The 12539-nt window shown below is 43.2% G+C and overlaps 3 protein-coding genes across 3 annotated transcripts in view; 2 read left to right on the forward strand and 1 right to left on the reverse strand.

Moving 5' to 3' along the window:
* The window catches only part of CTNNAL1 (catenin alpha like 1), a 56422-nt gene extending 53849 nt beyond the window's left edge, over window positions 1–2573 (forward strand). The window contains exons 18-21 of the mRNA XM_036261740.1: window positions 532–588; window positions 729–842; window positions 1494–1577; window positions 1700–2573. Of these exons, the coding sequence (XP_036117633.1) occupies window positions 532–588; window positions 729–842; window positions 1494–1577; window positions 1700–1765 (321 nt within the window). The 3' untranslated portion in view covers window positions 1766–2573. The remainder of the gene's footprint in view (window positions 1–531; window positions 589–728; window positions 843–1493; window positions 1578–1699) is intronic.
* A 1578-nt stretch (window positions 2574–4151) lies between these two features.
* ABITRAM (actin binding transcription modulator) lies at window positions 4152–9890 on the reverse strand. The gene is made up of 6 exons (XM_036261336.1): window positions 9758–9890; window positions 8308–8359; window positions 7605–7734; window positions 5363–5439; window positions 5217–5286; window positions 4152–5121 (listed from the first exon to the last, which is right to left on the reverse strand). Exons 1-6 carry the CDS (start codon window positions 9888–9890, stop codon window positions 4984–4986), a joined length of 600 nt encoding a protein of 199 aa, XP_036117229.1. The 3' UTR covers window positions 4152–4983.
* A 374-nt stretch (window positions 9891–10264) lies between these two features.
* The window catches only part of ELP1 (elongator acetyltransferase complex subunit 1), a 73242-nt gene continuing 70967 nt past the window's right edge, over window positions 10265–12539 (forward strand). Inside the window, exon 1 of the mRNA XM_036261368.1 lies at window positions 10265–10350. The gene's annotated coding sequence lies outside the window, so the exon portion shown is untranslated. The remainder of the gene's footprint in view (window positions 10351–12539) is intronic.

Consider the following 12539-nt stretch of genomic DNA (forward strand, 5'->3'; position numbering starts at 1 on the left):
TCTTGTCAGTCCAACTTTCCCATCATCCTGTTCCCCTACTAAATTGTAAAATGCATGATGAAGTCAGAAACCAATTTGAATTGCTCCTCTTGAATGGCTGATTATGGAACGTGTGTGTGGTCACAAATTGTGTCTTGCTTAGCTGGAGGAAGGAAACTTCTAACCGTTTGAGCTCGTGCTGTAAGATTCAGCACCCGTTTTTAATTGGGGAGATTACAGGATGAGCTCTGGAACCCTCCAGGAGCCCAGATATAATTTGTATGGCTAAGTATCAAAGGTCTGTGGACCTCAAGTAATTGGAGGTGTCCAGGTGTGGAGGAGCCTCTTCAGGGATTAATCCTGCAGCAGGTCAGGGAAGCCTCCTTCTGGATACTGTTAAAATCGTGTGTTTTCCTGGGACAAGAAATGTAGGGGTTCCATACTAGACCTTTATCTTTAGGTTTCAGTTTTTAAATTATCCATGAGTATTTTTCCTGCCAACTACCCAGAAGACATACATCTAAAGTAGTGATATTTTTATTTTTCCTCCAGGTTTTCGCTGAAGAGGGCTTGAAGGTTGCTTCAAGTGTACAAGCTTTCTCAAAACAGGTAATGTGGTGTTGGGGTTGGTGTTGGTGTTGGTGGTGATGTCATGAATACCCACTTTGGGCATTATGGTATAAAGGTGTTGAAGGTTTAAAAGATAGAGTTTTGTTGGATTTGTTATAACTTCCTAAATTACATTTCAGCTGAAAGATGATGACAAGCTTATGCTTCTCCTGGAAATAAACAAGCTAATTCCTCTGTGCCACCAGCTCCAGACAATAACTAAGACATCTTTGCAGAATCAAGTGTGTCTAAAGGTAAAAGTGAGGGTGGGTTATTCAAGTAGGCACTGGAGAGACTTTGACACTTCATCAGGTTAGCTTCAGCCCCTCTTCCTTCAAATAAGGGGCCAATAACCACAGAAGAGCCATTTATTTCCATATTTTTCTACCATGACTGCAAGAGTCATCTATTATCTGAAGTTATAAATTGTCCCAGAGAGCAGTAGGTTCACCAAATAAATCGGCTTTTTGACATGATTAATTCTATAGCAGTAAGCTTCTTCCCTTAAATGCCGGTGTCCTCACATGTCTAACTGGGACACAGACTCCTCAGAGTATGGGCTCCATCCCTAGGGAATTGGCATGCAACAAAGCAGACTGGAAAGAATTGCAAAGCAGGGGGTTCACTGCCACTATTTGGAATGCTTTGAGGAGCCCCAACAGCCTGAAGTAGAACGGGTTGGTTTTCCATCCATTCTTCATGAGCGAGGCCTGAGACCCAGCAGCAATCCCTGCATCTGTGTTCTGGGGCCTCAGATCATCAAGTTAGCTCATTGTACTGATCCATGTACCTTCTGAGATCCCTTAGAATTCCTTAATGGAGAAAAATTTAAATTGGATAATGACAAAGTCTTTTGAAGTACCCCTTGTAAAGGAGTTTGATTTGCTTGCTTTTTGTCACTCTAGGTTGATAAATGTATTACAAAGACAAGATCCATGATGGCTCTTTTGGTCCAGCTTCTCTCACTCTGCTTTAAACTGCTGAAGAAGGTGAGATAGTTTTCCATCTTGCACTCACATTTAAAAATCTAGTTTAAAGGACAATGCAAAAGAAAAGTTTAATTTTGCAACTTTTATTTTGAGAGTAAAGCAGAAATTAATTGTCTTTCCAGCTTCAGATGGAAAACAACAGATGGGTCTCAGTCACAAAGAAAGACTCCGTGGATGGTAAAACTTGAGAAGGTTTTGAGATCAGATCTCGGGAACACCATATGGCAAAGCTGACTTTTTTAAAAGCAAATTATCCTTTATATTTTTTGAAATTCAGTAATTTTATAAAAAGAACAACACTGAAATCCTGCTTTATTTTCTGATCATGAAACTGACTGGCTTTTTGACAACTAATAAATGCTATAGTAGTTGCTAGAATTCTAACTGCAGTGTGATTTTAAAATGAGACATTGCCACCAATATTGTTCTTTAAAAGTCAAGCCAAATACACCAACTGTCTTTATGACAGTTCAATCCAAAGAAGCTATTTTGAATATGTGCTCACCTTTAGCATATTTGACCTTCCCGTTTTCTGTTTTTTATTTAAGCTTATTGTTGAGGACATTAATTTTCAGCAGAAAATATATAGTAGTCTTGTTGAAAGCAGTTTTCCTTAAACTTATGGACACTGCTTCAATCCTTCAGTCCACCAAGTGTGACCAGGCCCCTTGGCTGCCCACTGTCACAGATCATCCATGCTAGTGGCACACATTTGCTTTCTGACAAGCATTTCACATAGCACAGGCTATCTGTTGTGAAGCATACCCCTCCCCCATCTGCCAAAGCAGGGTCATGGAGCTCACTGCACAGAATCCTGGAGGAACGCACTAGGAGCTGGCTTTTAGTTCTAGTTCTAGCAGAGCTGGTTTTTCTGCCCTCAATACTAGCTGGAATCCTAAAACTATCTTACTGGCTTTTAAAAAGTAGCTTTTGAACTGTCTTCAGTAGTGACTGATGGAATGGAAAATGTAAGACAAGGGAATGATAGAACTAAGAAGCTGTTTAAAATAAAATTTGAATAATCATACATTTTATATATGTGCCTTTTGAATGTTCATTTTAAAACAAATAAACATCTTTATTCTTTTTAATTTCAGAGTTTAAAGCTTTTCTTATTTATGTGGGGTGGAGATTTGATGGAAGGATGTGGTTTGTTGGTCCTGCTCTTACGACTTAGTAGTTAACTTTGGTTTGGACTCCTTTCATAGTGCTTGTATCCCACTGCTTTGACAGCTAATAGGACTTGTCTCCCACTGCTTTGAAATCTAATAGGACTTGTAGCCCACTGCTTTGAAATCTAATAGTGCTTGTATTCCAATGCTTTGAAATCAAATAGCCAAATGGCTATAGTCATATAAGCTTGTCTGATAGCTCTTATCTGGGTCAGCCATCATAATAGTCACAAGATCCCAAAGAATCACAGTACTATCAGTTAGCTCATCAGTATTTTATTGAAGGAAACTTGAACTTGAATTGGATAGGCCTTGGGGAGAAATGGGATGCACTTAGCTTGGTTAATGATCTTTATGAAATACTTCTTTATAAAAATCATCAAGCATTATTTTTATTCCCTGAAACCATTCCTTTAAATTACAATAGAAATAATGGTGAATGATGTATTATTGTTAGATATGAAATAGATATCATTTTTTTTACTACCTTTAGTAGCTTTATTTTAGGACATCTTCAGGAATCCTTGTGCTGTTCAAACCGAGGACCTACTGGATTGTGCTTACTTCAGCTCACAGCACTGTCAGTGTAGGTGTCTGTCGAGTCACTATACCTGTATCATGGCTGGTGGGTATACCTGGGGCAGTCATGTTGGCACTCAAGTTACAAGTTTTTCTTGTGAGTCAAAAATAATTTTTTAAAAATTCCTCACCCAAGGATACTTTTTCCATTTATCATCAGATAGAGTGGGAAGGAGGAAGAGAGAGAGACAGAGAGAAACATCGATGTGATAGAGCCACATTGACTGGTTGCCTCCCGCACAACCCGACCAGGGCCAGGGACGAACTGCAACTGAGGTATGTGCCCTTGACCGGAATTGAACTCGTGACTCATTGGTCTGTGGGCCGATGCTCTAACCACTGAGAAAACTGGCCAGGGCTCAAAAATAATTTTTTTTTTTTTATCCTCACCCGAGGACATTTTTCCATTTTTTTGTACAGAGTGGGAGGGAGAGAGAGGAAGAAAGAGAGAGAGAGAAACATCAATGTGAAAGGGACACATCGAGTGGCTGCCACCCGCACGACCAACCAGGGCCGGGGACAAACTGCAACCGAGGTACATGCCCTTAGCGGGAACCGAACCCGGGTCTCTCCGGACCGCAGGCCAACTCTCTAACCGCTGAGCCAAACTGGCCAGGGCTCAAAAATAATTTTTAAATTTAATTTACAAAATACTTTTACATACCCTAAATGAGAATATTCTCTTAAGTGCAACTGGAGGTGGGGAAGGGATAACTTATGACTTCTGTATAAGATAGGGAACCAAAGGAATTTACATGTCAAGTGATTTCTGTATGAAACAATTGTTTATTTAAAAACCAATATTTAAATGTACATGTGTTGCAGCCCTTAAGAAAATAACAATTTTAAAAGTCATTTAAAATTCAGTGTAAAGAAGTATATAATTTTAAACCATAAATCAGTTGTTTTTTTTAGTTCAAATGATGTGAAAGCTTTTGCCCTATTCAAAGGCCTCTATGTCTTTGAATTACAGTAACTTCTCCTTTGCTCCTTACCTGTAACTAGCATGAGACGGAGTGACTGTAATGTTATGTACTACGTTGTAACACTCCCATAGTTAGGAAAGCCCTTTGTGTTTTTCAAAGCTTTTTCATGTTGCCCCTCATATACGAAGCCACAGTTGGTTCTACTTGGTTTCGGAGAGGAAGGCCATCCAGCGACATAAGGCCTGGGCAAGGCACACTCTGCACGCTGCCTCTCTCCTACAGCCTGGAGAGAAGCTGGGGCACAGGGCTGGGACGAGCCTGAAGCAGACTGGGTAAGAAAGGCCAGCTACTGTTTCTTTTACCTTCAAACTGATGGGAGTTTGAGCAAAAACAATTAGCCAGGCCGTAACATTCAAACAGAAGTATGAATTACAGGATAATGGGCAAATTATTTTTACTTGCTACTTATAACTTTTGTCTTTCCCAAATTTTCCTCAAAGTGCTCTGCTTATTTGTTTTTAATCAGAAAACGCCCCTTGCCTGTCAGTTTTTAGAAAGAGAGAAAAGAAGAGCAGAGTGAGTCCAGGGCAGGGCAGACCTGGGAGGCTAAAGACAAAATGGGAACAAGGCTCCTTATGCAAGAGAAAGACGGCTGGCGGGAGTATGCTGCCTGCCACACGCGGGGACTCAGCATGAGCGAACCCCGCTGCGTTTCATACGTCTCCATCCTCACGATGTGGCTGCCGTGGCGCTAACGCGCTGTACCACCACTTCTTCATACTGCTTTTGTGTCAGTAACCCTTCCGTTATGCTTTTACTTTCTTCAAATTTGGGCAACACAACTGCAATGTAACCTTCAGTGGATGGCTAGAAAGGAAATAGAACATTTAGTACTGTCAAATGACAGAAATCAGATTAAAGGTATGTGGGTGGGATCCTACTCCACCCCGCCCCTCTTTTACCTTCTCTTGAAGAATAGAAGGCTCATGGAGAATATTTTCATTCACTTCCATCAACCGTCCTCTGACACAGCTATTGAAAAAAGAACTATTTTGAAGAAAAATATTACCTTTTTTTCCTCCTAAATTGTGTTTAAAAAGTAACTCACCTAGATATGGTATATTCTTCCCCATCTGAGCAGTAAATCTTGCACAGAGGTGCAAGTTCTGTTAGAAACTGTGCCCCCTGATAATAAAAGGCGAGAAGTAATTAATCGATGTACATTTTCACTTTCCTTTGAGAGGAACTCCTCAGTGTTATAGGATATATCCTGGAATTAGTGTTTTATTTTTTTTATCCTCACCTGAGGACATTTTTACATTAATCTTCAGATAGAGCTGGAAGGAGAGAGAGAGAGAGAAAGAAAGAGAGAGAGAAACATCGATGTGAGAGGGACACATCGACTGGTTGCCACCCACACAACCCCAGGGACCAACTGCAACTGAGGTACATGCCCTTGGCTGGAATCAAACCCGGGACTCTCTGGTCCGCAGACAACACTCTTACTGCTGAGCCAAACCAGCCAGGGCTGGAATTAGTGTTTTAAAAACTATTCATGTATTTAAACATTTATGTAAGTGCCTGCTATGGGCCAGGTACCAACCCAGGTTCTAGGGAAACAAGCAAACTAAGACACATGTGATAATAGCTAGTTTAAAGATTAAGACTATATTTTATAAACTTTAAACCAAAAAGCTGCATATAGCCAAGTATAAAGATTTCAACAGTGTAGGAAAGTCCATCAAAAGCAATAGAAAATTCAACACGATAAGAGTGGAACAGCAATATTGTACAAAGTTAGTGTCATTAAGATTCCTACCTTCTCTAAGACTTTTTGAAAGAGATGTTTTTACCTTCTTTAAGGCTTTTTGAAAGAGATGTTTTTCTATTTAAAAAGTAATAAACTTGGAGGAAAATTTGGAAAATATAGAAAAGTTTTAAGTAGCAATTAAGAATCATTTATCCATTATCCTATAACCCAGAAGTAAATACTGCATTTTGACTTATATCTGTTAGAACATTATGGTGCATTATTGTTTCATGTACTTCACTCTATGGATATATCTGGGGAGTTTCTGACAAAAATCTACAAGGAGGCTCATGGGAAACCGATGCAGCCATGTTTCATGTGTTGCTCTTTTTTTCCCCCTCCAGGAATTTTTCAAGATGCTATTCATTATGATCTCTACTACTCAAAACATTATTAGACAACATTCAGATATATCACATTGGGTTCAATCCTCTGTGTGTGGGTACTTCATTTCAAAATACTAGTCAGTGCGACGTCCCAGCTTTAGGAGGAGAGGCTGGGGGTTCGTCCCAGAGGGTTTGTCTACCACTGGGACTGTGTAAAGAGAGTAGAAGTGTTCTGACTCCTTTTTATTACCTCTCCTGGAAAATTAAATGATTGGCAGTGCTGAGATCCAATTAAAACTTGTCTCTAGTGGGTTCTATTTGCAGGTCCCTCTCTGTTCTTGGGTAGTAACAATAGTGTTACTATTTTGGACAAAGATTTATCACAGGTCTTTCCCAAGCATTAACTGTTTTATTTATAATTTGCAGATTTTGTCTTTTAAGAATGGTCCATGCTTTTCTAAGTCCATGTGTTTCCTGAGTGAGGAAAAAATATCAATAATCATAAATCAAGTCATTCGGGCATTCTGGGTCTACAAAGGGTAGAATAAACAAGGGTGTCCTAGAACAGTGAGGGTTATTAGTAGAAATTATTAGGATGAACTCAGTAAATGAAGGACCTAATCACCCGCTATGATGGATCTACTAAAAGGAACACTCTCCTTTAAAAAAAATGTTGTCTATCCTGCCTAGGGTTTAAGAGGGTAGAATTATTTTGTGGAAGAAGAGTGTGTGGCTATATGAGTATGAAACTAGCAACAGAAAATGCTAAGGAACAACTACTGTAAATTTTTTCAGATTGATTTTTTTTCACTACCTCAGAAAAAAATTTTTTTTTAAATTTATATGTGGAAATACATGGTAAATAGTTGGTCACCTAAATTTTATGGAACTCAAACTACTGGTTTAATAAAACGGGAAGGGACAAAATATCTCATTATATTGGTATCAGAGTTGTCCTTTCAAAGGCCCACCTTTCCCATCCTCCGTCCTGGGGATGACAGGGTGGTGGTATAGAACCTGAAATGACAAATCCTATACCTCCTGTAATACCCCACTTTGGGCCTGACAACTTCTTTAGGGTTAAAGTAGTTTTAAGATCAGCATCTCAAACTGCCAGAGAAGGATGCTGAGCACACCTCATGGGTTTCTAAGACTGAGTGATTCTATCTTTACTATGATATCAAGGATTTAAGTAGAGAATTATAGGAACATACCCGTTTAAATTTCCCAGAGACCTTGTTCTGAAGTCTGCTACAGTTGTTACTGATTTGATAGGAAATGCTTTTAATTGTTTTTCCACTTTGAAGAACTGGATGAGATTCTGCCAATGTGATGACACATATTCTACAAGGAGCAAAATTGATCCTGGATTACTGCTTGGTATAATTCTTCCTCGTATAGCACAGTATTCCTACTGACAAAAGAATATCTGAACTGACATTTATTTAGTCAAACTATCATTTCCCTCTGGTTACTGTAGAATGGAATGCAATGATAAAAACAGGAGGAAATGGGATTTTATATCCTTCCCAGAGAAAGGAAGAGTGTCAGGTCTGTAGGTAGCACTGAGGTGGCGGAGAGTAAGGCATGCCTGTGTGTACAGGACACCACCCAGCCCTCCACCCCAGCCTTCTCCATGGCCGCAGGCGATTCGCTGGTTAAGCAAAGGCTGCTTACTTCAGGCAGTAGCTGACTGGGGGAGGGCGGTCCATCTGGATGTTGGGTAATCAAATTTGTTTAATGTGAGTAGGCACTAAAAGGCTCATTCCTGTCAACCAAACTCCTATAATAAAGACTATTTGAATACAGTGGAAGATAATCATTTATTGAACATTTTGTTCAATCCAAGACCATACCAGACTACAAGACCAGGAAAAAAAATTTTTTTGGATAATTTAAAATTCCCAATTTGCTTACCGGTTAGAGTGCTGTAATATACAGTGGTCCTCACAGGGTTTTCCTTTGACATCTAAAAGAATGAATGGGTCAGGTGTGGTTGTGGAGTCAACATTTACTGCCACTGCGTAGCACTTTCTTTGGTTCAGAGAGGCAGTTAATTATGAAGATTGTATACATACTGATCACTTGTATCCCTTCATTACTCAAAAAGATATACCTAAAAGGCCTGCTATAGAGATGTGGCCCAGATGTACCCATTCATTTCCTCATTAAAGTGATTACTAACTCTTTGCTCCACCTTGCTTTACCCTCACATGAACACGAGTACACATTACTTCTATTAGAAAAATGCGATTAGCAATTCATTCTTTATATAATACAGTAGTGTATGTGTTGGTCAATTTTAGAGGGACCAACTGCTGGTTTGCATAGGACTGTTCTGATGTTAGCGCTGAATGTTTCAGATTCCAGAAAACCCCTCTCAGTCTTTGGTAAACGGGATGGTTAGACATCCAAAATTTGGCTAATAAAACCTATGCTACAATATTTTTTAAAAATGAGTACACCTGTTATCCCTGAATGAAAGGGAGCAAGTAAGGGGTTAAAAGAAGGTCCCCAGCGATGCTTCCAACACTGACATTTACGGGGTACACAACACAACAGAATACCTACTTATTAAGCAGCAGAAGTATATAATACGACTTCTCTTTCAGTAAAACTGTTAAATTCTGGTCTGCTCTCCCTTCCCTCTAATCTTCCCTCACAGGCATGATCCCCTAAACTCTAAGGGACCCCAGGAGACTTGCAACCAGGGGAGCAATGGACGGTGGCAGCTGGTCCAAGGCTGACCCCCGAACCTGTCCCCAAGGCCCCTTCTCTCTGACTCCAGTGAGCTGACAGCAGCACCGCCTTGGCTCACTTCTTTTCCATAAGGTTTCTAGAGAGTCAAAGCAGCCCCACTTGGTCTCTCTCCCATTACTATCCTATGCCCTGTCTTGTTTCACTGTCCCCAGCTTTAATAAACAAACTCTCAAACCCCGCCCCCCAAACTGTTAGATTCTTTTTTCTAAATGCCTCTATTCTAACCCACCCTCTTTTTCCTATCCCTACGGTCTCTGCCTTAGTTACGACCTGATCATTTACATCATTTTATGTATTGCCACTCCCTCCAGGACTGCCCCTCAAATCCCTTCAGGCACGCCAGGAGACTGAAACCCAGCCCTGCCTACCTCTGGGCCTCACCTTGGACTACCATCTTCCCGCACAGCTCTCTCCAGCCCCAGAAGGCGCCCTGCTGCATTCAGTCCTCCATGCCTTCGCACATACCCATCTCCTCCCGCTTGAAGGCAACAGAGAGGTCCTTCTAGCGTGGGGGAGAGCGCGCGTGGCTTCTGATGTGCCACCGTAGCAGTCCCTACGGCATCAGGCCCATGCGGCCGAGGACAGACCGACATCATTCCCCGCTTACCCGCTTTGTACCAGCGAGTGAAGTAACGATCCACAAGAGACGGCACCGCGGACTCCACGGCCACCGGCGCGGTAGCCACGGCGACCCCGGGCGCCGGGACCTCCGCCCCCAGAGACCCAAGCGCTTCCTCCATGCTGGCCCCGGAGGAGGCGGTCCTTCCGGCACGCACCCCGCGGCGTGCGCACGCGCGCTGCAATTCTGGGTCTGTAGGCTCCGCCCACCGACGCCAATCACGGAGCTTTGGGGTTGACGTCAAAGTCGGGGGTCAAATACAATAGGCTGCGCCGGAGAACGCAGCGTCTGCCTTTCTCTGGCTGGGGCTGCCTGCGGAAAAAGCCGGCCACTCCTCCGCAGCCTCGACTGTCTCTCCCGCTCGTGTGGACCGGCTTCGCCTGCAGTCCTCTCTGCTGGCTTCCGCCAGTGACTCCGGGGTCGGGCGGCCCAGCGGCCCGAGGTCTAGTGCGCACCGCGAGAGCTCGGAGCCGCGGCCGGTGAGGCGCGTGCGCAGCCCGGGCGGACTCCGGGAGGCCGGTCGCGCGTGGCCCGGGAGGCGAGGTGAACACACCGTTGTTTGGGGGTGAGCGCGGCGTCAGGTGAGCGTTGGAGTGACTCTCCCGGTGAGGGCACGTAACCGGCCTTGTCCGCCAGGCCCTGGGGCCCCGAACTCCTGAGCGCGCAGCCGCTGCGTGCTGTCCGGCCCCGGGGCGGAGTGCTGCGCGACCACTCTGCCCTTGTGGCTGACGTTCTCTGGGAGGCTCGCCTCCACCTGCGGCCTGCGGGGCCGGAGGCTCTGCTCCCCGGCTGCACGCGTATCCAGCCTGCGGATTCCCTGGAAGCGAATCAATTAACACACAAGAGGAGGCGCCCGTTATTAGAGGTTCGAATACTGTGGCAGGTTCCTTCTCGTGTCTGCCACTTTTTCGTGCGGTTGTCCCCTGTGCTTCTCCATCGAATACCGCATATTATATGGCCCTCTACCGTTGAGCTGTGACCTCCGTGGAGATAATGACTCTGAGTCCTCTCTTTTCTTCAGATTTGAGCAGCACTTAGTGCTCATTTCGTGTTTGATGTAGGCCACAGACCGGGTCGTGGGATCGACTAGGTACCAACTGTATAAAGGACTCAAGCTGTATATTGACATCCACAGAGATAATAAGTGGATAGTTGAGTATGAAAAGCGTGAACAAAAACTAGGCAGGTTTCGGCTTGGGGACTAGAGAGAGTAGAAATACCATGTTCCCTAATAGGAGAAACATTTGGTGGGAAAATAGCAAGTACTTACTTTATTTTCCAGGTTGCATTTGATGTAGTTGTGAGACATCCTTGTGAAAACTTCAAGAGGTTGAAAATACGGGTTTAGTGTCCAATTTAGGGAGGGTCAAGGCTAGACATTTAGATCTTGGAAGCTTATTAGTGATCTGCCTGGTACTTATACTCAGGGGCATGATAATTAGCTAAGAGACAGCTGAGGGAGCAAGGAAGAAAATGGAGAAGTTAGAAATTTTGGAAAAGATCGGAATTGATCTTTGGTGTGGAGAGATCTTTACCACATGTGAAGGCTGATAAAAGTTGGATCATTGAGGGCTGGGAGTTGGAGATTGCAGATGCTTAAGAAAGGGTACAAATAGGTTGAGGTCCTGGGGGAGTTTGGAGGGTATTCCTTTCCTATCCTTGCAAAGAAAGAAGGATGGGTGTGAACATTTAGAGAAGTTCTTTTTGAGACCAAGAGAGTTTGGGAGGGGAGAGATGAATGATAAGCTCACCTTTGCTGGTGATTCTGGAAGCTCAGTGATTTGAGAACTCAGGTTGTTTGCTATATTTTTGTCAGTCAGGGTCCAGTTGGGGAAATAGAAGCCACATATTTTTTGAACAGAATTTATTATGAATAACTGGTTAAATAGCTCTTGGAGGAACAAAAAGCAAAAGAACATAAAAGTAAACTGGTGGAAGTAGCTACAACACTTAGCTAGGGCTGGGGATCAAAACGGGGGGGAACCCTTGGGATTGTCATGGCCTGAACTTGGAGGAGAAGCATTGTAAAGCTGGGTCTCAGACTTCTGGTGTTGATACCTTTGGAATTCAGAGGGCAGGCCCCCATGTTGCTGGATTTCAGACATCTGGAGGGGCTGTGCCTGGTTACTGCTGGTACCCTGGAGATGGAGGCGATGAGGCTGGTCTTGGGAGTGCTAGAGACTGGGACCAAGGGCCCCTGCAAGGATGAAGGCCCATTGCTGGGGTGGCAGTGATGGGAACAGTAAGGTAACAGAAAAAAGTAAGTCCTCAGCTCCTGCTGCCTTTACCCTGCAGATTCTTATCCTGGGGTTCATGGACCCCAGAGCTCCATTATTGGTGAATAGAATCCAAGTTCACAGGGAGGAATATGAAGATATTTTGATGATCTGATCATGGCAATACTACACTATGATTATTATTAGGTAATAATAATATATATATTCAGGTAAATAATATATATTCAGGTAAACCAGAATGAAAGAGCCAGGAAACTACCCCTCCACCCCCACCTCTCTTTATCTCTTGCTACTCTGTTCCCTGCTTACTCCCCTTTTAGATCTGTGCCAGTGTTTTTCTATATGTTTAAAAATAAAATATGCAATTTTTATATATTTTGAAAAGCCTAAACTTTCTGTGTAGAATTAGATGTAAATTAAAAACCTGCATGCCCTGGCCAGTTTGGCTCAGCGATTAGAGCGTTGGCCTGCAGTCCAGAGAGACCCGGGTTCGGTTCCTGCTAAGGGCGTGTGCCTCGGTTGCAGTTTGTCCC

The sequence above is a fragment of the Molossus molossus genome, unplaced genomic scaffold (genome assembly GCF_014108415.1).
Source record: "Molossus molossus isolate mMolMol1 unplaced genomic scaffold, mMolMol1.p scaffold_m16_p_14, whole genome shotgun sequence".
Lineage (NCBI taxonomy): Eukaryota > Metazoa > Chordata > Mammalia > Chiroptera > Molossidae > Molossus > Molossus molossus.

Bases quoted from the DNA above. Each gene is read 5' to 3' on its own strand.
- ABITRAM (XM_036261336.1), bottom strand. From the start codon at position 9,890: ATGGAGGAAGCGCTTGGGTCTCTGGGGGCGGAGGTCCCGGCGCCCGGG. The intron at 7,735-8,307 runs GTAAGCAAATTG...TGCTCCTTGTAG, and splicing joins ATATTACAGCACTCTAACCG to AATATGTGTCATCACATTGG. The intron at 5,287-5,362 runs GTGAGTTACTTT...TTTTTTCAATAG, and splicing joins GAAGAATATACCATATCTAG to CTGTGTCAGAGGACGGTTGA.